General features: G+C 55.9%; 1 protein-coding gene across 6 annotated transcripts; it reads left to right on the top strand.

Annotated features, from left to right (window-relative positions):
- The first annotated feature begins 1,061 nt into the window (after positions 1 to 1,061).
- MAP7D1 (MAP7 domain containing 1) lies at positions 1,062 to 23,833 on the top strand. 6 transcript variants are annotated; one of them, XM_028113744.2, is made up of 18 exons: positions 1,066 to 1,437; positions 14,401 to 14,751; positions 14,953 to 15,021; positions 15,611 to 15,774; positions 16,550 to 16,664; positions 18,101 to 18,211; positions 19,371 to 19,493; positions 19,590 to 19,756; positions 19,850 to 20,001; positions 20,774 to 21,099; positions 21,375 to 21,552; positions 21,637 to 21,775; positions 21,959 to 22,063; positions 22,312 to 22,365; positions 22,527 to 22,569; positions 22,671 to 22,761; positions 22,864 to 23,057; positions 23,241 to 23,833. In XM_028113744.2, exons 1-18 carry the CDS (start codon positions 1,392 to 1,394, stop codon positions 23,249 to 23,251), a joined length of 2,439 nt encoding a protein of 812 aa, XP_027969545.1. In that variant the 5' UTR covers positions 1,066 to 1,391; the 3' UTR covers positions 23,252 to 23,833. The 6 variants fall into 6 exon arrangements, with proteins under 6 accessions (XP_027969547.1, XP_027969543.1, XP_027969544.1 ...); XM_028113742.1 differs by having other exon boundaries at positions 1,063 to 1,437; positions 16,550 to 16,655; positions 19,371 to 19,756; XM_028113743.2 differs by having other exon boundaries at positions 1,063 to 1,437; positions 19,371 to 19,756; positions 21,402 to 21,552.
- The last annotated feature ends 2,099 nt before the right edge of the window (positions 23,834 to 25,932 follow it).

Genomic DNA, 25,932 nt, shown 5'->3' with positions numbered 1-25,932 from the left:
CTGCTTTCTGAAGCTGTTCAAAGAAGACACTAGCAAGAAAGAGGGGCAGGAGGCTAGCATCTCACGGGGCCTAATCTCCCGACAATGGAGAACCAGAGAACTGACCTTCTAGAGGTCAGGACAAAGGGCAGAGAGGGGGTGGCAGGGTCCAGCTGTGCCTCCTCTTTCCTCCCCTCTGTCAATCCCTGCAGCACCATCATCGATCCACCTTCCCAGCAAGCTCCCCCCCAGTCCCCCACTCCCCCACCCCCCGCAGGCTGGCCAGACTTGGCTTCAGGCCCCACCTCCGCTGGCACTAACAAGGGGACCCACCTCGAAGAGCTGGGAAGCAGGACTACGGGGAGGGGAGTCAGAAGGGGCTCACTCCCTCCTTGACAGGCCACAGGAGAGAAAATCCTTCCGGGGAGATTGCAAGGGGGGGGTGGGGGAGGGTCGGGACCAGGACCACCCAGTTTGGAGCTGGGAGGGACCCAGCAGATTAGAGACCTGGGTAAGGCATTGGTGCGGGCCTGTAATTACCCCGGAGGAGCAGGGAAGACACCAACCAAAGGATGCTGGAGGAAGGGCAGCAGCAAGGCTCCTGGCCTCTCCCCATCCCAGCCATCACCAGGGGAGAGAAAGCAGAGCCGTTTTAGGGGTCTCCTTGGGACCCTCCTTCAGGCCTCTCGACATCTCCCGATCGGATTTAGTTTGACGTGGGACTGGGAGAGAATTTGGATTTGAGGCTACCGCCAAGGCGCCAGAGCCGGAGCCCCCAAGTTCCAGGTTGGGATTGGGGGCTCCCAGCCCCGCTCCCTTCGACTCCCCCCAGTCCAAGCGGCGGGTGAGTCACCAGAGCGCTCCCTACATAGTCTTCTCGCGCTGTGGCGCGTACCAACGCGCGGCCGCAGGGGGAGGCGGCGGGACGGGCGTGCTCGGGGAGCAGTGGCGTCCCCTCGGCCGCAGCCGCAGGAGAGGCGTCCCGAGCTCGAGGGCCCGCGCTCCGGGGCGGAGGCGGGGCGGGGCGAGCGAGGCGGGCGCGCAGAGGCTCGGGTCCCGGACGCTGGGTGGTGGGGGGGAAGGCCCTCCCCGCGTCGCACTTGGTACGCGCCAGCGGGGAGGCCAGGCCCAGCCCGGGCGGTACAATAGGGTTGGGCCGCGGCCGGGACTGGGCCGGCGCCGGGCAGGGAACGGGATCGCGGCTGGAGCCGACAGACACTGGGCGGCCGGCGACTCCGAGCCTCGCAGGCCACCAGCTGAGGCAGCCCCGACCTTCCCCGGAGCGCCTCCGCCTCCGAGTCTTGCCCGCCGGGCAGGGCCGGGCGTGATGCGCCGCGGGACCCCTGTCCTGGCCGCCGGCCGCCGCCGCCGTCGCCGCTGAGACCCCCAAGACCCCCAGTGACGCCGCGGCCATGGAGAGTGGCCCACATGCAGATCTGGGTGCCGGCGCACCCCCAGGTATGCCGGGAGCCACGCAGAGGCGAAATGGGGGGAGGTCGCGGGGCCTCGGGAAGGCCGAGGAGGAGGCCAACCCGCTGGGCGGGGACCCTTCCCCCGCCGCGCCCTCTGACCACTTGGAAGTTTAAAAATAAAGGCTGCAGCGGCGGCGGCTCGGGGCCACCGACGCATCCTCTGACAGCTGCCCCCTCCCCCACTCCGGGCGCTAGGACGCCCTGGGCGGCGGGATCCTCGAGGACCCCGCTCCGGAGTTGTTGGGGTGACCCTTCCGCCCCGGCCCAGTGCCACCTCGGTTGCCCCGCCAACACCCCCTTTCCGGCCCTGATGGCCCTCTTCAGTTGAACTGGGACGTCTGTCCCCCTCTTCATCCCGGGTGGGCAAGGGTGACCCCAGCCTGAATGTGTGTGTTAGGGGTCCGGATTCTCAGGCCTGGAGTCCTGCATACCAAAGCCTAGGCCTTTGGCGCCCCCCACGCCCAGGCCCTGGCCCAGACCTTGCCCCCACCCCGTCTCTCCAGCTGCCGCGCAAAGGGCCTGTTGCTGCTGCGAGCCGGCCTGGAATGGAGGGGAGGGCAAGGGGAGGTCTCGAGCGGCGGCTGCCAAGTAACCCGCGGGATAAAGACGAGGGGGAGGGGGAGGCGGCATTGTTTGGGGCGAGGGCGGGAGCTGAGGAGTGGGCCGCCTCCTGTGCAGCCAGGGCCTGCTCCGGAGCCCACCCAGCCGGATTTGGGGAGGAAGGGGGCAGAAGTAAAGCTGCGTATCCTGCCACCCTCCTTCCTAGCCTCTCCAGGCCCGAGTCTCTCTCGAGAATGAGGTGAAGGCTCAAGGCCGCACTCCCGGGACCTGCCACATCATTCCTCAGCCTGAAGCTTGGGATGCCTACCCCCGCCCCCCTACACACACTCCAGGCCCCAGAAGACCATCAAAGCTACCCTCCCCTCCCCTCACCCCACCAACCACCAGTGCCCAGGACTTCTGCAAATCCCATTCGGATCTGGGAGCAGCTGATGAGGGGGTGGGGACAGGTTTCTGGTTGGGCCTGGTGTTGGAGGGAGGGATTTCTCTTTCTCTTTCTTCCTGGAAGGGGAGGGGAGAGCATGATTACTGAGGACCCAAGTTCTGTTCCCACTGACTCAGGGGGGAGGCGGCCCCAACCTCACACCTCCGTAAAGTCCTAGAGCCTAATCCCTGCCACCTCCCTGACCCCTGGGGCGTGGGCTCAGCATGAAACAGTGTCTGTGGGTGCGGAGAGCCCAAGACAAGGCGGAGGCACTGGGCTGTGGGTGGGCTCTTCCCCATGCCAGCGTGGGTGCTTCCAGGGGCTGGTGTGGGTGTGGGAGCTGAGGGACGCAGGTGATGGTGGTGGGGGAGCTAATCAGACTGTTGTGGTTGGGGTGGTGTGTAGACTGTGCTGGAACAGTGGCACTTGGATCAGTCTTGGCTCTGCTAAGCCTGAGACAGGACACCCAGGGAGTCCTAGATTGGGTCCATTTCATCTGCTTATTGGCCCTCGGCATCTAATGGGCGCAGGCACTGGTGCGTACATCAGGGCCTGAATGGGCCTGATGACTGGGCCACAGATGAGGGCCTGAGTGAGTGTCTGGTTTATAATTAAGGCACTTGGGTGGGATGCCTGACTGAAGGAGAGGGCCTGGGGGACATGCTTGGCTGTACTGAGGGGCCTGAGGGGGTCTGCATACAGGGTCCTGGGTTGGGAAGACTCTTCTATACACAGGGGCCTTAATGGAGTTACATGAGAACCTAGATCAGGCTGATGGTGAATCCCTACACAGAAGGTGAAGGTGACAGGGGCCCCCTCCAAGCCAAGGGCTTCCAGGGAATAAAGGTGGTGCCCACTGCATGTACCCTGTTGAGTCTGAGGCATGGGGCTGAGACACTGAGTGCACATGGCATGATCCCTGCCATCCTTGAGTTTCCCCTGCCTCCTGAGCATTTCCAGGAGGCAACATGGAGTAGGGAACAGGTGTGGACTGGGGCCAGTGACTTGCCTCCTCCAGTCACAGTTTATGCCCCTGGAAAATGGAGATGGTGTTACCAAACCTTGTGGGGTTAGTGTGAGGGTTAGAGATGATGTACCTAAAGGAACCTGGCACATAGATGCCCACAATACAGTGTTATTACCATTATTGTGGTTATGCTCATCAGAACCGGTGCCAACAGGGAGGTATGAAACATGGGGGAGGTGAGAACAGGGATTGGGAGCCAGTTTGCTTAAGAATGTAGACTCTGGAATCAAACATAACCTACTACTGTGTGACCTTAGGTATGTTGCTTAACCTGAGTCTTAAATGTTCCCATCTATAAAATGAGAATAATGCTAGAAATTATCTCATGGAGAGATTGGGATCATTAAATTAGATGAACACATGAAACACTTAGCCTAGGCCCGGGCACATCATTAGCGGTCAATAAACTCTGTTTTTTGTTGTTATTGTTTTTTAATTCCTTTGGAGGCCTGAGGAGGAGGTGTGATTAATTAGAATTTCAGGAGGTAAATATGGGACAGAGGGCCAGGGAGAGGGGAGTTCTAGACACATATGAACCAGGGTGGATCTGGGGAGCAGAGCGGCCCCCGTGCTTGAGGGGGGCTGTGGCAGTAGAAGAGAGCCCCTGGGAGGTGGGTGCAGACGGCTGTCCAGCACAACATGCTGGTGCGTGCCATCAGTGCTGTCTACACGGAGGGCAGAGAAGTGAATCAGAGTCACTACCTTCTGAGAGCTCCCGGCCCAATGAGGGAAGCAGATGTGCTCAGGGTAGGGAAACCCCACAGGTATACTGGTGATATGGTGGTCAGTGGGCTCTGCTTGTGGAAGGCTTCACAGAGGAGGAGGCGTTTCAGGTGAACCTAAAAGGACGAGTAGAAGTTGACAAGACTGGCACAATGGGCTATGTCTCTACATATGGCAGCCAGCCTAACTGGTGCCTCCCATGGACAGTTTCGTCCCCCCTTGGGCTGGTGGGCCCAGTAATGAGCCTCTAATGAGCCCCTAATGTGCAGTCATGCATATGCAAATGAGGAGGAAGGGGCACCAGGCCAGTGCACTCCCCCTTTCCCTCAGGATGAGCATCAGCTGTGGGTGGGGGGAGTGAGCTAAAAGCAGGGCCCTGACTAGAGTGGCGGCACTAGAGGGTGGCCAGGACAGGTCTCAGGTCTGACCACTAGACCTTAGGCCACAAGCCGCAGGGAGCCATGTCCCTGAGTCCCCACTGGGCCTTGGGACAAGTCAGGGAGCCAAGGGGCCAGGCCCAGATAAAGCAGCTTTGTTGGCTGTGGTAGCGCTGCCTGGCACCCCAGGGCACAGCCTTCGACGTCTGGTTGTCTGGTCCGCCACCTCTCAGCTGCAGCTCTGTCCTGAGGCGAGCAGAGAGCCTGACCTGGTAGGGGGTAGAGAGCGTGATGTTGCTATACCACCATCAGTGCTCCTACCCACTTGTAAGAGGAGATGTGCCCCCTCACCAGGGATGAGTCCAACTTATCTCCCACTCCTAGTTATTAAGGGCCTTCTCCGTGCCAGGTATAGTGCTTAGCATATCATGTGCATGGTCTCATTTGATTCTCAAAACAATCCCTGAGTAGGGCCTACTATTATCCTCATTTTACAGATGAGGATCAGAGAGGGAAGTCATTGGCCTAAAGTCACACAGCTAGGAACTGGCAGAGGCAGAATTTGAACCCAGGTTCATCTGACTCTAAAGCCTCTGCACCAAACCTCTAGGCTGAATTATCATGGCTGAGCCAGCCAGCGATAGACTCTGACTTGCTTCCCTGGCATGACTGATCTATAGGCATCTTGGTCTTAGGGACCCCATGATCCATTCTCTGGCAGGCAGAGGTAGAGCCAGCAGAGCCCTGGGTCCCCTGTGCCTCTTGTCAGGTTGGAGTCTGAGGAGGTCAGACCAGAAGAAGGCCCTGGACCCAGGCAGTGGTGGCAGAGTCCAGCCAGCAGGCCACCCTCAGGCCTCTGCCCTGAGCCTCTAGGCCCTAGCGCAGGCCGACCTGCTGGGGCTGAGGGAGGGCCCTGGTGGGGCCTGGGCTGCGGGATGGGGTCATTTCCTGCCGCCTAAAATAACAGGAAGTGGGTGCTCCTGATTGGAGGCTGGGAACAATGGCCGCCAACCAGGCCAGAGAGCTCCTTCGGATCTGCTGTCTCAATTGTGATCCAGCTTTATCTCTCACAGAGGCCCATGGCCTGGCCCCAGTGCCCTGCTGCTAAGGGCCTGTGGCCCAGGTTCTGAGGACTGTTGGAGCAGGCTGCCCCCTCCTCATTCACTCTCTCTCAGAGCTGGCTCAGCTCTATTCAGGCTGGGAGTAATGCTGCCCCCTAAGGGTTCCCTCTGTCCCAGCCCCACAATCAGGCATCTCTCAGAGTTTGTCCTTCCGGGGCCCGCCCCTGCCCCCAACCTCATCCTCCCAGCTCAGATCTCTCCAGGCAGGGAAACCCAGGAGGCTGCCCCCTTTGGGTAACAGAGTGAAGGTACAGATTGTCACGCTGCGTCGGGCCCGAACCCCAGCTTTGATACTCACCAGCTATGTGACTTAAGCACGTGTCTTAAGCTCTCTGAATCCGTTTCCTCATTTGTCAAATGGGTTAATAACGTCTAACTCATAGGGTTGTGGTGAGGATGATAGGGACTGATGTGTTTAAAGTGTTGAGCTGGGCCTGACACGGTGTTAGCTATTGCAGCTGTTAACTGGACTTGCCCTGGGCCCAGGTAAGGGAGTGCCCAGAAGGGGCAGGGAGGACTCGACCTGGATGAGGCTGTACAAGTATACTGGGGACACTGTGTCTGAGGGCTGTGTGGGTCTCTGAGGCTTCCTCTGTGCCTCGGAGGGGGTGCCTGGCTGTGTGTGTTTGTGTGTGTGTGTGTGTGTGGAGTTCCAAATCCCACGAAGTCTGATTCCTGTGTATATAGGAGAGAGAGGAGGGAGAAAAGGATGTGTCTTGTCTCTCGCCATTGTTCAGGCTCTGTCCACGTTGTCTAAGTGTCTTTCTCTTTCTGTGGTGTGTACTCTGTCTCTCTGCATGTCTTTGCCCCTCTGTTGGCCTCGCCATCTTCATTTGTCTGGCCCAGTGCTGCCACCCAAGGAGCTGCTGTGAGAGCCAGAGGGCTCTGGCTACAGGTGCCCCGCTCTGTCCTGTGTCCTCTCTCTCTGCCTCGCACCTCTGCTCCCCATGCTCCCCGCCCAGGGGTGCTGTCTCCTCCCAGCACTCCGCTGGCTCTCCCCTGGTGCTCCTTTGCTCTGCCCCCTGGAGGACGGCCACTCACCCCACCCCCCCACCCCCTACCCAGGTGCCTCACTTCCTGCCTCCTGGTGGCCAGCCTGGGCAGGAGCCTGCCTTCCCTGCATTCCTGCCCTCTGAGCTCAGTTCCTGCCTGCCCCACCTGCGCCCTTCACCGTCTTGGGGGAAACCTCCCTGAGGGAACCACCGAATTACTTCCTTCTTCAGGGAACAGGCAGGAGCCTCGAGGAGGGGTGATGTGACACCTACTAGAAACAGTATGACATAAGGGTTTTGTCAACAGATAACCTTGGGTTCAAATCCTACCTCTGATGCTGACATGAGCAATTCACTTAACTTGTCTGAGTAAGTTTTCTCTCCTGTGAAACAGGGGCCATCCATAGAACTTTCCTTTTAGGGCTGTCATAAGAATGAGATGAGATGAGGAAAAGTGCCTGGCATACAGTAGGTCTTCGATAAATTACCTCGTTTCCCTTCCTGAGTTCAGGAGCTGGCAGGGCACACACAGGGCTCTGATATGAGCAGGACCTTTAGGGTTAGGGAGGCTAGGCTTTGGAGCAGCCCGGGGTTTGACAATGTGCTGGCTAGGTGGCTTTCCGCAGTACCCCCATCAGTCCACACACTTATCCATCCATGTGTTCATTAAACAGACACAGAACCCCTGCTCTTGGCCAGCAGGTCCTAGATAAGCCCTGGGCTTGAAAAAGGAGCAAGACCCCGTCTCTTCTCTCCATGAGCTCTCATGCTGGCAGAGATGGGGCAGCAGGCAAACAGAAAAACCAGACTGAGTTATCAGTGTGGTGAGAGGAGTATTTGGCCCAGCAGCAGTTGCTGGTATGGGAGGAACGGAGGGGCCAGAGGAAGGGACTACCAGCTCCCAGGGGGTGGAGATGGGGAGTAAGCACCCTGAGACGTGGGACAGGCCCTCTGAGAGACTTGGCTCAGATCTTTCAGCAGACCCCAGGTACAGTTCCTTATTGGGGCTCTTGAGAAGACAAGACTTACTGACCCTATGATCAACTTCTGCAACCTTTGCCCAGGGAATGCTTTTTGTGCCAAGAAATAAATACAAACTATCTGTCTCTTATCCAGTTCTTAACAAATACTTCTGGTAGATATCAGCTTCGCAAAATAAAACTAACAGTGGCTAAAACCTCACAATTTGACACAGACTAAAAAGAAAATACAGTGGCTGAAGGATCACATTTGATGAGTGAAAATAGGAATAATCAGAAATTGGTTTAACCATGCCATATAGATAACTAACCAGGGCACCTGGGTGGCTCAGACGGTTAGGCATCTGCCTTTGGCTCAGGTCATGATCCCGGGGTCCTGGGACCGAGCCCCACAAGGTCCTGCTTCTCCCTCTTCCTCTGCCTGCCACTCCCCCTGCTTGTGCTCTCTCTCTGTCAAATAAAAAAATAAAAAATCTTTATTTTTTTTTAAATTTTATTTATTTATTTGACAGAGAGAGACACAGTGAGAGAGGGAACACAAGCAGGGGGAGTGGGAGAGGGAGAAGCAGGCTTCCCGCCGAGCAGGGAGCCCTATGTGGGGCTTGATCCCAGGACCCTGGGATCATGACCGGAGCCGAAGGCAGATGCTTAACTGACTGAGCTACCCAGGTGTCCCAATAAAAAATCTTAAAAAAAAAAAGATAACTAACCAAGTAATTAATTTGGCTTACTATAATTTGTTCTGGGTAACACTGTCCCAATGGCATTTCATCAATGTTGGCATGCTTCTGAGAAAAATATTTGTATTTAGGGTCAATAGTCCACCAGGTCAAAAGAAGAGTCCCAGATGTCCCGTTTGCTTCTCGAGAAGTCTTTCTTGTTGAGCTGCTGAAGTCAAACATTTATTATTATTTTTAACTTCTACCTGAGTGCCTTAGTCCAGGAAGCTGCCCAAATTCAATTGAGATGGAGTTGTTTTTCTTCCCTTCGAGTGTCTATCCCTTTGCAATAAATTACCACATGGATTTATTCTTTATTAGAGTAAATATCTCCTTCTCCATGCACAGCTTTAGGCTGGGGTGGCTCTCGAGTACAGCACTTTATTCTCATTCTCATTAATACCATCTGCTGGTGATGTGGTGGTGAGCAAAGCAAACATAGCCCAGCTCTTATAGGGCTTCCTTTTGGTCTAAGGGGAGGCTGACAATAACAAGAGAAGCACACTAAGGAAGTTGAAAATTGTAACAGTCACAGTGCTCCAAACAAGAGGCACACGAAGCCATGACTGTATAGAATGAAGGAGTTTATCCTGATCTGAGAGGCCAGGGAAGCCCTTCCCTGAGGAAATGATGTCCGAGTGAAGATCTGAAGGCTAAATGGGGGTTAACTAAGAAAAGAGTAGAAAGTGCATGTGCAAAGGCCCTGTGGCAGAAGGGAATATGAATGGTTATCATAATTCAAAGGTCAGTGTAGCTGGAGTGCAGAAAGCAAGTGGGGAGCATGGAGAAGAGATTCAAGAGATGCAGGAGATAAGAACAGGGACTTCAGACTATGCCAGACTTATAGTTTGGGTTCAAGAATTTTGTTTTTATCTTTAAAGCAATGAGAAGCCACTGAGAGGTTTCAAGTGTCGAAGAGTACCATGATTAGATTTCCGTTTGCAAACACTTAACTCTGGCTGCTCCATGGAGAGCAGAGTGAGAATGGGTGTGGGGAGAGCAGTGGGGAGACTCTGTAGTCATCCAGGTAGGAGAGATGCTGATGGTATCAGCCAAGGTGGAGTTCGTTGATTTATTCATTCAACAGGTAGTTGTAGAGCACCTATGTGCAGGCCCTGTTGGCCTTAGAGACAGAACAGCTAACAAAACAGACATATATGTGCCCTGGTGGAGATTATCTTCTAAAGGTGGGAGACAGTGTTAAAATGGTATTAATATTTAGGGAGAAAAATAGAATTGGAAAGAAAACATACAGTTGGAAAGGGGAGGGAGACTTCATTGCAGTTTGTAATTTTAAATAGGGTCAGGGAGGGTGTAAATGACATTGGCATAAGAGCCTGAAGGAGGTGAGGGAGCGCCCCAATATGGGGGCAGAGGATCTCGGCAGAGGGAACAGCGAGTACACAGCCCTGCAGTAGGAGCATGCTTGGAACAGCGGCTGGAAGACTGGGGTGGGGGCGGGGAGGAGGAGGAGATGAGGCCCAAGAGGTAATGGGCCTAAGGCGGGGGGGATCCTGAAGGTCCTCAGAGACCATTGTAAGGCCTTTGTTTTTTCCTCCCCAAGAGATAGGGCTTCTTCAGAGGATTTTGTCAGGGTTGTGACTTGATCTAATTTATTTTTTTTTTAAGATTTTATTTATTTTTTGACAGAGAGAGAGACAGCAAGAGAGGGAACACAGCAGGGGGAGTGGGAGAGGGAGAAGCAGGCTTCCCGCGGAGCAAGGAGCCCGATGCTGGACTCAGTCCCAGCACCCTGAGATCATGACCTGAGCCGAGGGCAGATGCTTAACGACTGAGCCACCCAGGCGCCCCAATCTAACTTATTTTTAAACAGAATCGCTCCGCTGCTGTGTTGAGAAAAGATGAAAGGGGAACAGAAAATGGCAGCAGGGAATCTTCTTTTTTTTTTTTTTAAGATTTCATTTTTTAAGTAACCTCTCCACCCAACGTGGGGCTTGAACTTACAATCCCGAAATCAAGAGCATGCTCCACCTCCACCGACTAAGCCAGCCAGGCACCCCAGCAGGGAGTCTTTATAAGGGATGAGAGTGGCTGAACCAAGATGATAGAATTGGAGATGGTGAGAAGTGATTGGATTCAGAATATACTTTGCACACTGAGCCAAAAAGATTTACTGAGAGATTAGATGTGGGGTGTGAGATAAGAAAAGATTCCAAAACGACTTGGATTTTTGGCCTGAGAACCTGGGAGGACGGGGTTACCACTGACCGAGATGGGGAAAAACTGGGAGAGAAGCAGGGTTCTGGGAGGAAGATTAGGAGCTCAGTTTGGGATGTGTTCAATTTGGGGTGTCTGTAAGACACGCAAGGGTGTCAAATAGGGAGTTGCATGAGCGAAACTGGAACTCAAGGGAGAGGTCTGGGCTGGAGACACAAACTTGGTTGTCATCAGCAGAGCAGTGGTATTTAAAGCCATGAGTCTGGATGAGGTCACCAAGGGAGTGCATGCAGACGGAAAGGAGATGAGATGCTCCACGGAGCCTGGGGCACCTGGCGCTAAGAGGTTAGGCAATTAAAGAGGGATCCGCGAAGAAGCCTGAGAAGTCACAGCCAGCAAGGTAGAAGGAACACCAGGAAAGTGTGTTGTCTTCACAGCCAAGTGCAAAAGTGTTCAAGGAGCATCAAGGGATCAACCGTGTCAAACGCAGCCCCTCGGTTACCATGACGAGCCTCCCCAGCTTTCACAGGCTCTGTCACAGGGAAGGAAGGCCCATCAAGTTAGGAGCTGGGGACACGGCTGCGTGCTGATTTAGCAATGTTCACTGGTGACCTTGAGAAGAGCAGTGTCATGGAGCAGTGGGGGTGAAGGCCTGACTCAAATGGGCTCTTGTACCAGAGATCGGGAGAAGTGGACAGATTCCTCTGGGCAGGTGCCACTTACTGAACCCCTGCCAGGAACCAGAGATGCTTACCTACTCGCTGTTGGTGCCAACAACTCAGTGAGAAAACTGAAGCTCACACAGGCTCAGGGCTTGCCCAAGGTCCCACAGCAGAGCTGGGGTTTCCCACCCAGGCCTGTCTGACTCTGAAGCCTAGGACCTTTCTTCCTACTCCACTGCATCTGACACTGGAGTGCAGGTCCCTCCAGGCCTCATCCCCCCACCTCCTCCTCTCAAGCTGCACACAGCTAGCTGGGACCTATTGGGAGATTCGGTGTCTTGCCTGGTGGGTGTGATTTACCTAGGTGTAGGCAAACATCCGCCTACCAGTTTTCCTTGCAACACCCGCAGCACGCACAGGTGCTAGGAGAATGACAGTAAACAGGCCTCACCCTCAGCTTTCAAGCTTAGCATGCTCACACCTAAGCTTTTTGGCCCCAGACAGTCCCGGGTTCAAATCCTGCCTCGGCCACATGCTAGTTCTATGACCCTGGGCAAATCACTTCATGGGGTAAGCTTTGACCGTCTCATCTGTATAATGGGGATAAGAATCTCTGCCTCTCAGAGCTCAAAGAAGGATGCAGGATAGGGGTACAAAGGCCTAGCTCAGTTCCCAGTATATAGCAAACGCTCACTAAACGATTGCCTCTAGTTATATTGCCCATTGGAGTTGGAATAGAGTTTGCAGGTGTCTGGGAGGTAGACTAATCGGGGCCAGGCAGCCTTCTGCAGCTGGTGTGGGGAAAGTGGGGTGGGCTGTCATGGAACCTAGGGGCTGGCCAACTTGGACGGGCCCTTAGGGAGACAGGGCCTCAGCTGGGGCCCTTGCCTGGAGCCCAGGAAGCTGCAAGGGAGGGAATAAGGGAAAAACTGTGAGCCTCAGATTTTGTTGCATAACACATATTACTTCATACGGCCTTAAACAGAGGCAGGAGGCTGTAACTAGTAAGAGCCTGGGCTCTGGTGACAGACGCTGGGTTCAAGTCCAGGCTCCTTCACTTACCAACTGAGTGACCTCAAATTGCTTTACTTTCCCCATCTATAAAAAAGATATTTATAGTGCCTCCTTCATAAGTAATTGTCAGTGAGAACTGAAACATATGTGTAAAATGCTTTGAATATAGGAAGCTGAGAAATTGAGAACTATGTAACTGTTAAGGGTTATTATTATCACTAAAATCACAATCTTGTGAGATAGGTACTATCCCTACCCCGCAGCAGAAGCTGTGGCACAGAGAGGGTCTGTAACTAGCCCAAGGTCACACACTTAATGGGGAAGCCAGAATTCACATGCAAAGAGTTTGCCTTCAGAGCCCACATTCAGCCACAGGACACCTGTCTCCCTGAAAAAGGTGCCCAGACTCCCAAACGTGACCCCTTGGGAGCGTCCTCTCCCTATACACAGATTGTCACCCACAGGGGTAGGGGTTTGCCACCTCCCAAGAGGGCCAGATTTCCCAGAGGAGAGGACTTAGTTGGTGGAGACATCCAGTAAAAGTAAAAAAATGCTTCCATAGATAGAGCTTCTCACGGACCCTGGCCCTGCTCCCTGAGCCTGCGTTTCGGGGGCCGGGTCCCCATTGTTCCCCTCAGTGCTCAGTAGCAGCAGATGACTGCAGGGCTCAACATGTAGAGCTTTATAAGACCCACAGGGAAAGGGCAGGAAATGGTGTTTGCTGGCACATGAATTCTGCCAGGCACTTCCCTGACATCCCTGCTAGCTTGGGCTCATTATCCCCATTTTACAGATGTGAAAAGTGAGACTTAAAAAAGGTGGAGTGGTTGGGGCGCCTGGGTGGCTCAGATGGTTAAGCGTCTGCCTTCGGCTCAGGTCATGATCCCAGGGTCCTGGGACCGAGCCCTATGTTGGGCTCCCTGCTTAGCAGAGAGCCTGCTTCTCCCCCTGCTCATACTCTCTCTCTCTCTCTGTATCTCTGTCTCGAATGAATTTAAAAAAAAAAAAAAAGGTGGCGTGGCTTCACCAAGGTTACTTGCTGGGGAAGCATGCAGTCCATTCCTGTCTTGGGGTACTAAAATCAGAACCGGCCTGTCTTTCAACTCTCCAGAATACATACATGCTCACCTGTGTGCATATACAGGTCCGTACCAAATCACATGGCTTCCTTACTTGGCACTTGGCTGTCTTTTACAGGGATCTTGAAATATTGTCTTTTTTAAAATTTTTTTAAAGATTTTATTTATTTATTTGACAGAGAGAGAGAGAGATCGAGAGATCACAAGTAGGTAGACAGGCAGGCAGAGGGAGAGGGAGAAGCTCAGGCTCCCCGCTGAGTACGGAGCCCGATGCAGGGCTCGATCCCAGGACGCTGGGATCTTGACCTGAGCCGAAGGCAGACACTTAACTGGCTGAGCCACCCAGGCACCCCTTGAAATATTATTGTCTTAAAAGAAGAAATCTGTGGGTGTTTGGGAAAGGAAAAAAGGTGACAAAGTGAAAGTAGCTGGCTGCCCCGCCCATGGGGGAGTGAACAACACCGCATCCCGCTTGTGCCCAAGCTCATGTCCTTCCTCTTGGCCAGTCCCATGTGCCCAGCACTGGCACCCTCTGTGCACCAGGCCTTGGGTGGGCCCCATGGCCCCAAAGTAAAGCAGAAAGGTTGGGGAGGCAGACATGGAAACCAGTCATTACCACTCTGGGCATTAACCAGTGGTACCGACTTTCTCTCAGTCTTTCCATATACCCTGCTCCCTTCTGCCCCTTCTGAGATGCTCTTCTTTTTGCCAGAACCCTCTCCTCCTTGCTTTGTCAACCCCAGCTCATCCTTTGGCTCTCAGCTTGGTTTTTCCTTCTTCAGAAAGCCCCCCAAATATAGGTTAACCACCTCTGCTGTGTTACCCTCAGACATAGTCCTTACTCTGTGCTGTAACTGCCTAGCTATTTGTCTGTCTACCTGCCGGAAGGTCAGCTCCACAGAGGCAGGGAGCATGGGCTGTGTTCTCACCATGGTATCATTAGCATCTGGAACAGGGCCTGGCACACAGAAGGAACTCAGTAAGCATGGTGCGTGAATGAATGGATGTCAGTTGGATGAGGGAGAGAGCTCCGTGTGGGGCTGATGGCAAGGATGTGCTATCTGACTCTCCTCTCTTGTATTGGTCTTCCAGCTGTGGCAGCCAGGACCCCCCTAGAGCCAAGACCTTCTCCAGAAGGTGACCCCTCCCCGCCGCCGCCACCACCACCGATGTCAGCCCTGGTCCCCGACACTCCCCCAGACACCCCTCCTGCCATGAAGAATGCCGCTAGTTCTAAGGAACTCCCACTGGAACCAGAGAGCCCCCCAGGGCCAATTGGGCCTAGATCAGCCCCCCAGCAGGAAGAGTCTCCTTTCTCAGAAGTGAAGCTCAGGGGACCCACCCCACCAGCCACAGGCCCACGGGATGCCAGGCCTCCTCGAAGGAGCAGCCAGCCATCCCCGACAGCAGTGCAAGCCTCTGACAGCCCTCCCACCAAGCAAGGTATATATGATGTCCCTCATCCTGGGCCAAACTCCTCGGCTCAGGCCTCCAGCCCTGGTTGATGCCACTGGAGAGAATCTCCTGGGCCCGGGAGGAGATGATAAAAGGGATGGGGATGGGACCTGGGGGCGGGCCCTGAGGTTGACTCCCCTTTTTGGGGCGAGCCTCTGACCTAAGTCTGTTCTCATTCCCTTGACTAAGATGTAAAGAAAGCAGGAGAGAGACACAAGCTGGCAAAGGAGCGGCGAGAAGAACGGGCCAAGTATCTGGGTGAGTGCTGGAGAAGCGTCATCATCCCTACCACCCTCACCGTCAATCTCTTATCCACAGCACTAACACTTTTGAACGCTTAATTCCGTGCCCTGTGCTAAGAGCCGTACATGCATTATCCCATTTAATTCTCTCCACCCATTCTGAGGTTGGGGAAACAGAGGCTCAGAGAGATGAAATCATTTTCCTAAGCCACACACAGCTAGTGAAATACCTGCGATTCAGACCCAGAAGCCTCATCTCACCCTCAATCCCATGCTCTTAATCATGCAATACGTGGAAATCTGTCCAGCAGGCTCCAAAGTCAGACAGGGTGATCTGGCCCTAAAGAACTCATGTCTCCTTTAGCACCAAGAAACCATGAGGCCAATGGGGGAGAAAGAGACCTTCCATCAGGGAAATCCTCCTTCTAGGCCTGAGCCTGTCTTCCAGAAGCCCTTCAGTATGAGGCGGGGAGTCTGGGAGAAGAGGGCCCACCCCTCCCCGCCTCCAAGCAGGCAGAAGAAAGACCCACCTGGGGCCAGGGTAACGGGGAAGGCCATTTACTTGACTGAGACCCCTCACACCCCCTGGGGCTCCTTCCCCACAGCGGCCAAGAAAGCAGTGTGGCTGGAGAAGGAGGAGAAGGCCAAGGTGTTGCGGGAGAAGCAGCTCCAGGAGCGCCGGCGGCGGCTGGAGGAGCAGAGGCTTAAAGCCGAGCAACGCCGGGCAGCCCTGGAGGAGCGGCAGCGGCAGAAGCTGGAGAAGAACAAGGTGCGTGCGTGCTCATCGCTAACTAGGGGGGCACGGGTCTGCGGACACGTGCACGCACGCACACGTGTGGACGCTGGCTCAGTGTGGACGCATATCTGTGTCCACGCCTCGGCGTCATCTGTGTCTACGCGGTAGTATCCGTATCCATATCTACATTTGTGTCCCTGAGTGTGCACCATCTGGGCATCTGTGCGGCTGCAGATACATTTGGTTCTGTGCATGCTGGGCAAGGGGGGGGCACCTGTAGCTGTGTCAGTGCGAGTATTTGTGTGTGTGTCCCAGGCGGGTGTGTTTTCATGCATGCGGAGATGTGTCTCTGTGAGTGTGCTGAGCTCCAGGGTGGGAGGAGGGCCCTGGCTTGAGCCCTGGTGAGGAAAGGAAGGAGAAAGTGGCTGGGCCCCTGCAGGGGTGGGGGGGTGGGGGCTTAGGCTAAAAGGAGAACCGTAGCCCCAAGGTCAGGACCTCAGGGCCAGGGGGACATGGCCCCGCTTGGGAGCCTCAGGCAGGGAAAGTCCCACCCCATCCTCAGAGAAACAGCTCGTACATCCAGGAAATGACTCAAGAACAGTGAAAAGCTCCCCAAGAACAAGTTGGAAGGGATTTGTTACAAATGGTCTTTAATCATAGCAAGGATTCAGTAACCTTGGTTACCTGCAATGAGTCAGGGAAAACTTGGGTGGGAGAGACATTGTCACAGCAGAGAGAAGGGCCTTTCTCCCAGGTGTGCTGAATGATTCTGAGCCCAGACCTCTCCCCTCTCCCCTCACCCCACCAGGAGCGCTATGAAGCAGCCATCCAGCGGTCAGTGAAGAAGACTTGGGCTGAAATCCGGCAGCAGCGCTGGTCCTGGGCAGGAGCCCTGCACCACAGCTCCCCAGGACGTAAGACCAGTGAGTGGGCTGGAGGGCCTGGGGGGGCGGGGGGGCGAGGCAGGGGCCTGATGCGTGGGGCCAGGGAGGAGCTTCGGTGCCAACAGTTGGCAGCCCCCTGCAGCAGCAGGTATGCCTTGCTTCGTGTGACTTGTGTCTTCTGGAATGGTCTTGTAAACCAAACTGTCCCTTCCCAAGGACTTCTGCTATCAAGTCAGAGGTGAATTCTCTTCGTTTGGTTTGCTCTTCAAACCTCTGTCGTTTTAGATGAGCCTCTTTGTTCCCGTTATTACTATTAGTCGATGGTACAGAAAAGAACACTTTAATGCCCTGCAGACACTGGGTATTTAAGAAAACTGTCGCCCCCTTGTGAACTTGTCTTGGGAGGTAGATATGTGTGTCTCTGAGTTTTCTTCATGTAGGGCCATCAGGATTTGGGTCTGGTTCTTGGCTGGCATGTATGTCCCATTGTGTTTGGATGTCTTTATGTAATGGCAGAGTGCAGTATTTCCAGCTGTGTTCCTTTCCGTGTATGTGCTCATGGATCTGTGTGTTGTGTGTCTTAGTATGCGTTTGTTTGCCTTGGTGTGTCTATGGCTTTGTGTACCTCAGTGAGGGCTCCCGAGTCAGACAGAATTGGGTTAGGACCCCAGCTCTGGCACTTGCAGTGTGACCTCTAACATCTCGATGTCAGGCTCTTCATCTGTAAAATGGGGATAACCATACTACTTGCCTCCGAGGTTGTAGGTAGATGTTTGGGAGGATCAAGTGAGGTAACATGTGTGTGGTGCCCAGCACGGTGCCTGGTACATGGTAAGCATCCAACAAACATCAGCTGCTACAAATATCATGATTAAGTTGCTTCGATGTGTTTGTGCCTGTGTGCATCTGGGTCTGACACATTGTTAATGTTTGTGTTTCTGTGTCTGTGCATGTCTGCACACACATGTGCATGTGGAAGTGTACCTTTTACTCTCTATGCCTGTGCCTGCATGTACTTGTCTTTGTGTGCCCCTATGGATGTGTGGATTTGTGTGACCGTGACTGTGGGTTCTTCTGTTTAGGAATGTCTCTGCATTTGTCCCAGTACGTGGGTGTTGTAGCCATAGCGCCTTGGCGGGGCAGTGCTAGCAAGTGCCGAGGCTGGGTGGCTGTGGGGGAAGGGTTGCAGCGCCCAGCCCTAGGGAATGGCTTCCTGGCCAGGAGGGCTATAGTTTCTCTAGTTCTGCTCCATCCTCTCCCTCTGTTCCTTCTCCATCAGCTCCCCCAATCCAGGTTGTCTCTGGTCCCCTATCCTCCCCCTCCTCCCAGAGCCAAGTCTGCCTCCTCCTTTCCTTCCTAGCCTGCCCACTCCTCCCTCTCCCACCCTGCCCGCGGAGCATCCTGCATGGAAGGCCTCAGTGCCCCCCCTGGCTCCTGTCCGGCCCGGCCCTAATGCCGTGTCTTTTCCCCTCCAGGTGGGAGCAGGTGCTCCGTGTCGGCAGTAAACCTGCCTAAACACGTGGACTCTATAATCAACAAGCGGCTCTCAAAGTCCTCTGCCACGCTCTGGAACTCCCCCAGTAGAAGTAAGAGAAGGCCCAGCCCTCCTCCCTCCAGAGCCCCTTGTAGCCCCCCACCAAGCCTCCTCCAGAGCTCAGCAAGAACCCCAGGTTCCAGGACCCCTCACATACGCCAGGTCTCCATCCCCACTCTACCCCATTCAGTGCTCTGCGCCCCTCAGGGGAGCTGGTGGTGGCGTCTGGGTCTGGACCCTGAGGACAGAGGTGTGCCCTGCAGGGGAGAAGAACAGAGACAAAGGGCAGTGTCCCAGCAGACAGAAAGCCTGGCTGGGGCCTCAACAGCAGGTGGAGGTGGGGGCGGGGGTGGGGTTGGGGGTAGGGGTGGAGAGTGGGAATGGGCAGGCAGCCTCATCTCCAACCACTGCCAGCTGGCCTCGGCTAGCCTTAGGCAGGTGGCCTTGCCCCTGAGCACCAGACTAGCCTGGGTGCTGTGTGTGCAAGAGGGGGCCCTTTTTTCCAGCTCCACCCTGGGGGGCCCAAGCAACCCCACACCCTCTCTGCCTTCAGAGCCCTAGCTGGGGCTTTAGCTGGCTCCAGAGTTGTGGCCGACCAATGTGGCATGGCCCTGTGTTCCCACCATGCCCTGGTGCTCACATGTGAAGGGGCCATGGTAGGAGTTATTTATAAGTTTCTCCAGCTTTTATTTGGTTGTTCTGTTGCCTAGCAACCAAATCAGCTGCTGTACCGACTCCACCTGACTGAGGCTTAAAAATAACCCAGCAGCTGAGGGGACAGAGCAGGGTGGCCCAGGCCAGCCAGGCCCCCTAGCAGCCTCCGTCTGGCCTGGGACACCCCTCCGTTAGGAGCACAAGGACCCTCACTGTCCCCAACTCATGGGGTCATCCTCCCCAGGCCAGCCCTCTGGTAGCAGGAGGAGCAGTGCTTTGCAGTGGGATGGGAGGAGACAGGGGTCTTTCACCTAGGGAAAGTGGTAAAGGGGGCCCTCGAGCGGTGCAGGACACTGCCCTGGGAAGCCTCTCCTTGCCTGGGTCTGCAGTGGAGGTCAGGCCCCAGGGCAGACAAATGTGGCCCCATCTGACTGGGGTAAGGGTCCTGGAGGAAGCCTCCCTGGGCTTGGCACGGATGGTACCTAACAGTCCCCCTGGGCTTCTGCCTGCCTGCTGCGGCCCCCAGCGGTAACCTGCTCCTGGCATTCTCCTTCTAGATCGCAGCCTGCAGCTGAGCGCATGGGAGAGCAGCATCGTGGACCGCCTGATGACACCCACCCTCTCCTTCCTGGCACGGAGTCGCAGTGCGGTCACGCTGCCCCGCAACGGCCGGGACCAGGGTAGGGGCAGCGGCCCTGGGAGAGCCCCTACGAGGGGCGGGACAGGGGCCAGCCTCGCTCGTGGGCCGCACCCCGACCGCACTCATCCCTCTGCAGCCGTGCCGGTGTGCCCGCGCTCGGCCTCCGCCAGCCCCCTGACGCCGCCGAGCAGCGCTCCCCGAAACGCGCACCGCTGCGTCCCCGCTGGGGAGCGCGGGGAGCGCCGCAAGCCCAGCGCTGGGGGCAGCCCGGCCCTGGTCCGCCGCCGGCCCGAGGCCTCCCCGGTGAGTGCGCGCGCAGGCGCGGCGGGGAGCCGGGGCGCAGGGAGCGCGGCGCCGTTAAACCCTGCCGCCCCTCTCCTTCCTCCTCCCCGCCAGGTGCAGAAGAAGGAGAAGAAGGACAAGGAGCGGGAAAACGAGAAGGAGAAGAGTGCCCTGGCCCGGGAGCGCAGCCTCAAGAAGCGCCAGTCATTGCCGCCGTCTCCGCGCCCGCGCCTGTCCGCCGGCATCGCCGGCACCGCGGAGCTCAGGTGCGCACGCGCGGTGGGGCCTGCACGTCCCCGGCGTCACCCGGCCCTTCTTTCGTGCATCCATCCATTCACAAATATTTGTTGGGCCCCCACCCCTAGAATGAAAATGAAAGCTCCTTGCGGACAGATTGTGTGTGTGTGTGTGTGTGTGTGTGTGTGTGTGTGTGTGTGTGTGTTAAGATTTTATTTATTTATTTGACAGACACAGCGAGAGAGGGAACACAAGCAGGGGGAGTGGGAGAGGGAGAAGCAGGCTTCCCACTGAGCAGGGAGCCCGATGCGGGGGCTCGATCCCAGGACCCTGGGATCATGACCTGAGCTGAAGGCAGATGCTTAACGACTGAGCCACCCAGGTGCCCCTTGTGTGTGTTTGATGGCTGAAGTAGCCTAGCACCTAGAACAGTGCCTGGCATCTGGTAAGCACTGGCCACATACCTGCTGAATAAATGAACTGGACCTGCCAGGTCCTTTCTGGCCGCTGAGGACACGTTGGGGAGCCAAGCCAGGCCTCAGTTCTTGCTCTCATTTACTGACTATCAGTGAGACAGACATTAATTGAACACTCACAAATGAATATGTGACTACAAACTGGGACATATGCTCTAAAAGGAAATAATCTGGTTCTGTGAGAGCCTATAAGGTGGGGAGAGCTGAGCTACCCTGGGGAGGCGGGGATACTTTCCTGAGGGAATGACATGCTCAGAGGGTGTGTACGTGTGTACATGTGTGTGTGGACGCTGTGCTCAAAGCCTAACTTTTCCTTTTCTCTCAGTCCCAAGGCCAAGGCCCGGCCATCCTCCCCCACATCCTGGCACAGGCCTGCCTCTCCCTGCCCTAGCCCAGGGCCAGGCCACGCTCTACCCCCCAAACCACCATCCCCTCGGAGCACCACTGCATCACCCAAGGGGCGGGTTCGGAGGAAGGATGAGGCAAAGGAGAGCCTCAGTGCTACAGGACCTGTGGACAAGAACCAGAGCAAGAGCAAGAGCAGTGAAGAGAAGGAGCCAGCAGCCCCAGCCTCACCAGCACCCTCGCCTGTGCCCTCCCCCACCCCAGCTCAGCCCCAGAAGGAGCAGCCCACAGCTGAGATCCCTGCAGGTGGGCTGGGCAAGGGAAGCCAACTTTGCCTGTGTGGGAGACGTGGTCAGAGAGAGGGGCCTAGAGGTGCCTGGGGACTGGGTGTTGGAGGCTCCGGCCCTCAGCAGGTCCAGGCCCAGAACACAGGCCAAAGGGGAGGACTACACACCGTTCTGAGTCCATGGCAGAAGTTGGGTGGGTGGGTCGCCCTGAGGTCCAGGAAGCTGGGGCAGGCAGTGGTGATGGAGGTGCCTGAGCTGGTGTGTGCTGACTCCTGGTCCTGGATCCCACTCCAGATACTGCTCTCCTGACCTCACCCCCAGCTCCTGCTCCACCAACGACCCCTAGCAAACCCATGGCTGGCACCACAGACCGAGAAGAGGCCACTCGGCTCCTGGCTGAGAAGCGGCGCCAAGCACGGGAGCAGCGGGAGCGCGAGGAACAGGAGCGGAGGCTACAAGCAGAAAGGGACAAGTGCGCCCTTGGGGACTGAGGGGGGCCCTTATGGAGGCTGCGGGAGAAGCGCAGGACTGAGCCCAAATTTCCTCTGTGTTCCAGGCGCATGCGGGAGGAACAGCTCGCGCGGGAGGCCGAGGCTCGGGCCGAGAGGGAGGCGGAGGCCCGGAGGCGGGAGGAGCAGGAGGCCCGAGAGAAGGCGCAGGCGGAGCAGGAGGAACAGGAGCGGCTGCAGAAGCAGGTGCCCACCCGCCCCCGCCCCCGGACCCCCCCCGCCCCCGGACCCCCCCCCGCGGGCTGGCTGGCTGGCCGGCCGGCCGGCAGTGCAAAGTGGGTGCAGGCGCCTCCTGGGGGCGGGCTGGGGGCCGGCCCGGAGGGGGGGGGGGGATCCGGCTGCTTAGAGCTCGCCGGGGGTCCTTGGCAGAAAGAAGAGGCCGAAGCTCGCTCCCGGGAAGAAGCGGAGAGGCAGCGTCTGGAGCGGGAAAAGCACTTCCAGCGGGAGGAGCAGGAGCGGCAAGAGCGCAAGAAGGTCTGCAGAGCAGTGCGGGGCTTCCGTGGGCGGGGCCGTGCTCTGCGCTGGGTTCCCGCTTCAGTTACGGGGCCAGTGGAGGCTGGGGCGGTGGGCCCTCCCTCGGGCTTGTAAAGGGTCGGTCGGGAAGGAGTTGGGGTGAGTGCTGGTTCCTGGCCTGGGAAGGACATTCCGGACAGGGGCTGGCTGGTGGGAGGTTTCCACGTAGGGCAGGACTTGGGCCTAACTGATGTGGGGCCTCCAAACAGCGTCTGGAGGAGATAATGAAGAGGACTCGGAAGTCAGAAGCTGCTGAAACCAAGGTCAGGATTCCCCAAAGGCACTGTTGGGGGTGAGGAACAGAGCTGGGGCGCGTGGGAGGGGGGCACTCAGGGTCTGGGCCGGGAGAGAGGAGAAGTCAGCACCAGAACCGGCTGGGGGCCAGATAGCCCTTGAGTCTGACTGCTCTTCCAATTCCAAGCAGAAGCCGGACAGGAAGGAGGCACAAACCAACAATTTCAGCCCAGGTAAAGGCCCTGTTCCCCTCATCTCCATCCCCTTAGCCACCACCCTCAAACTTCTTCCTCTCCCCAGCTCCTAACTGATGGGCCTTCCTTCCCTGTGACAGAGCCTGTGAAAGCCGGGGAGGTTCGGCCCCCGGGGCTGCAGAAGGAGGCAGTGCAGAAAGAGGAGCTGGCCCCCCAGGAGCCTCAGTGGAGGTACCAGTTACCCTGAGCGGGCAGTCAGGATCACACTGGAGCTGTGGGGTGCCTGGGTGGTCTTGGGGTGGGAGTGCCTAAGTGTTGGCCCTGCATCCACAGCCTGCCAAGCAAGGAGTCGCCAGGGTCCCTGGTGAATGGCCTACAGCCTCTCCCTGCACACCAGGAGAATGGCTTCTCCCCTAAGGGGCCCTCTGGGGACAAGAGTCTGGGCCGAACGCCAGAGGCACTCCTGCCCTTCGCAGAGGCAGAAGCCTTCCTCAAGAAAGCTGTGGTACAGCCCCCACAGGTCACAGGTAGGGATCCCTGACTCCTGGCCCCCTGACTTCCCTCCCAGCAGCCTTCTCCAGACTCCCCAGCCCTGCCCTTTCTTCCAGCTCTGCCAGAGGCCCTGTCACATTCCACCCTGAAGACCCCCAGACATCTGGGCTTGGAGGCATGGTTTGCCTTGACTGTTTCCCCCCCTGCTTTCTCCCCAGAAGTCCTTTAGGAGGTTGCCTTGGATCCAGGTGCAGCTGAGGGCTCCTCTGCATCATCTACCAGGACGTCCGCAAGAGAAAGAGACAGAACAAAGCCAGAAGTGGCCTGGGCCCCTGGGGGTGGGTCCTCTGTTATTTTTAATCTGCACCTTATAGACTGATGTCTCTTTGGCCGGAGCCAGATCCTGTCCCTCAGTGCATTCGTGTGCTCACACGCGCGCCCCCCCCCCCCAATACACACACATACACTCACAGCCTCTCTGGCCTCCTCCCTCAGGGAGGGGCCACCTGTAGTATTTGCCTTGGTTTGGTGGGGTACAGTGGATGTGAATACTGTAAATAGCTTGTGCTCAGACTCCTCTGCGTGTCGGGGGCGGGTGCAGGAGGCAGACCCTCCCAAGACTCCCTGGGGTGATCTTCCTCTCTCTATTTAACTGTCACTGAGGGGGAACCCAGGTCTGGGGATGGGGGGCACCTTGGGCCACAGGATACTGGTTGCTTTAGGGGTACCCATGCCCCCTGCCCTCGCCTGGAATCAGTGTTATTGCATCTGATCAAACTTCTCCAGAAATAAAGTGAGAATAATTCTGCCAGTCCTGTCTATCCTTGGGGCTGGTGGTGGGTGGGAGCAGGTGGCCTCCTGCCTTCTAAGAACTTAAGGAGCCAGGGCCTGGTGATATCTGCCCCTATCCGGTACTAATTCTAGACCTCCTGCATGTGGTCTCCATCTTGTAATGAATTCATTCATTTAACAAATATGGTACCAGGCAGCGGACTACGTTGTAGGGATGCAGTAGTAGGAAAAGATCTGTTCTCACAGGGTTTGCAGTCTAGCAGGTGAGTGTCATAGACAGTTGCTTACTCAACATCCATTCCCATTTGCCCAAATGATTTTGTTCAAGTGGCCATCTTCCTCCTGGATCCCCCGCCCCCACCTCTGTGCTTCAGCAGAGGTAGATCCTAGGCCCAGGGGTGAATCATGATTGTAATGACGCAAAAATGATGGTCCCCAACCCCTCATGAGTGACTGGTTTAGGTACAGGCATGCGACCCAACTGTGATCAGCAGATATAAAGAAAAGCCTCTTGGGCTTCTAGGAGAGGCATCCTCACTCTTGGAGAAAAAAAAATGAGGTCCTCCCAGTGACCCCACCTCCTCGTGTTCACACCCTGTGTAGTCCCTTTCCAGGCTGTACCAGGGCTGGGCTGAGTGACCAACAGAACACAGCCAAAACAATGGCATGTCACATGAGAGGTTAGGTCATAAAAGACACTGTAGCTTCTGTTTTGGTCACTCTCCTGCTCTTGGACCCTCTGTGGAGGAGGCCCCTGCTACACTGCAAACAGCCTGAGGGGCCTGCATGCCAAGAGACTGAAGCCCCCTGCCAACAACCACATGAATAAGCTTGGGAGCAGCTTCTCCAGCCTCAACTAAGCCTTCAGATGACTTCAGCCCCGGCCAACAGCTTGACAATAACCTCACGAGAGCTCCTCGGCCGGAACCAACGAGCGAAGCCACTCCTGGGTTTCTAGCCCTCAGAAACTGTGAGATAATAAATATTGTTTTAGACAGCTAAGTTTTGTGATGATTTGTTAACACAGCAATAGTTAACTAAGACACATAACAAGGGAGAAAACTCTGCTTGTATGATATGAAGTTGACTGTGATGGCTGGAGTTGCTGCATCCATCCTGCTGACCAACTTGAGGACAAAGCCAACATCAAGGGTGGCAGAGCAGGGAGATGCGGAGAACCTAAGTCCTTGAGAAGACCACTGAGTTAACCAAACCCAAATCCAGTCCTACCACCAGACAACTTACTGTTTAAGCCAATGGAGCTGGATTTTCTGTTTGATGTAACCAAAAGCTTCTCACTCATCCAGGGACACAGACAATAAATACATACGTGCATGTCCATTTCAAAGAAGGAAATGAATTGGATGAAAGGATAAGCAATATCAGGGAAACCTACTCAGAGAAGGTGTGTTCTAAAGGAGCAGCATGTAAATTTGACCTGAGGGTTGAGGAGGAGCCAGCCATGGGAGAAAGAACAGGGAGAAGAGGTGCAGGTGGAGGGGTCAGTATGTGGAAAGCCCTTGAGGAGTAGGGGCAGGAGCAGGGTTGCTGCGGAGAGCTTGGGTGGGGTGGGAGGTGGGCGGGGCCAAGTCTCAGGTGTTGGGATCAGGAGCCCCAAGGAGGGACTAATAGCTTCTTGGCCCTCTCCTTGGTGAGAGCTCCTTTTCACAAACACACACACCCCCCATCCCAGCTCATCATATTCACACCAAGGCAGAGGTACCGACATTTCCCTGGCGGCAGTGCCCTCCGAAAACTCTTGCAAGGGAATCATTTACTCCTTTCTTTATTCATTCAGTATAGTGTGGAGCACCAGTTAAGCACCAGAGCGATACAATACTAAGCAAAAAAACAGACATGGAAGCTCCCGGTGGGGAAGGTGGGTATTAACTAAATCACCACACAAATACAAAAATAGGAAATGCGGTAAGTGCCATGAAGACTGAATATAGGAAGCAATAAAAGCATCTAACAGAGGAACCAAAGAAGGGGGTCAGATAACATATCCCTGAATAAATGGTGTTTCATTTGAGATCTGGCTGGTGAGCAGGTACTGACTGGGCAAAGTAGGAATGTGGAGAAAGGAGAGAGAAGCACTTTCCAGACAGGGGGGAAAGC

The sequence above is a fragment of the Eumetopias jubatus genome, unplaced genomic scaffold (genome assembly GCF_037043125.1).
Source record: "Eumetopias jubatus isolate StellerSeaLion01/CBP00866 unplaced genomic scaffold, mEumJub1_p1.0 scaffold_4, whole genome shotgun sequence".
NCBI classification, from domain to species: domain Eukaryota; kingdom Metazoa; phylum Chordata; class Mammalia; order Carnivora; family Otariidae; genus Eumetopias; species Eumetopias jubatus.
This window is presented reverse-complemented; position numbering and strand designations above follow the sequence as displayed.

Excerpts from the sequence above, each read along its gene's own strand:
- MAP7D1 (XM_028113741.2), top strand. The coding sequence starts at position 1,392 with ATGGAGAGTGGCCCACATGCAGATCTGGGTGCCGGCGCACCCCCAG. Across the intron at positions 14,752-14,952 it reads CAGCCCTCCCACCAAGCAAG|ATGTAAAGAAAGCAGGAGAG; the intron begins GTATATATGATG and ends CCCTTGACTAAG. Across the intron at positions 22,366-22,526 it reads CAGAAGCTGCTGAAACCAAG|AAGCCGGACAGGAAGGAGGC; the intron begins GTCAGGATTCCC and ends AATTCCAAGCAG.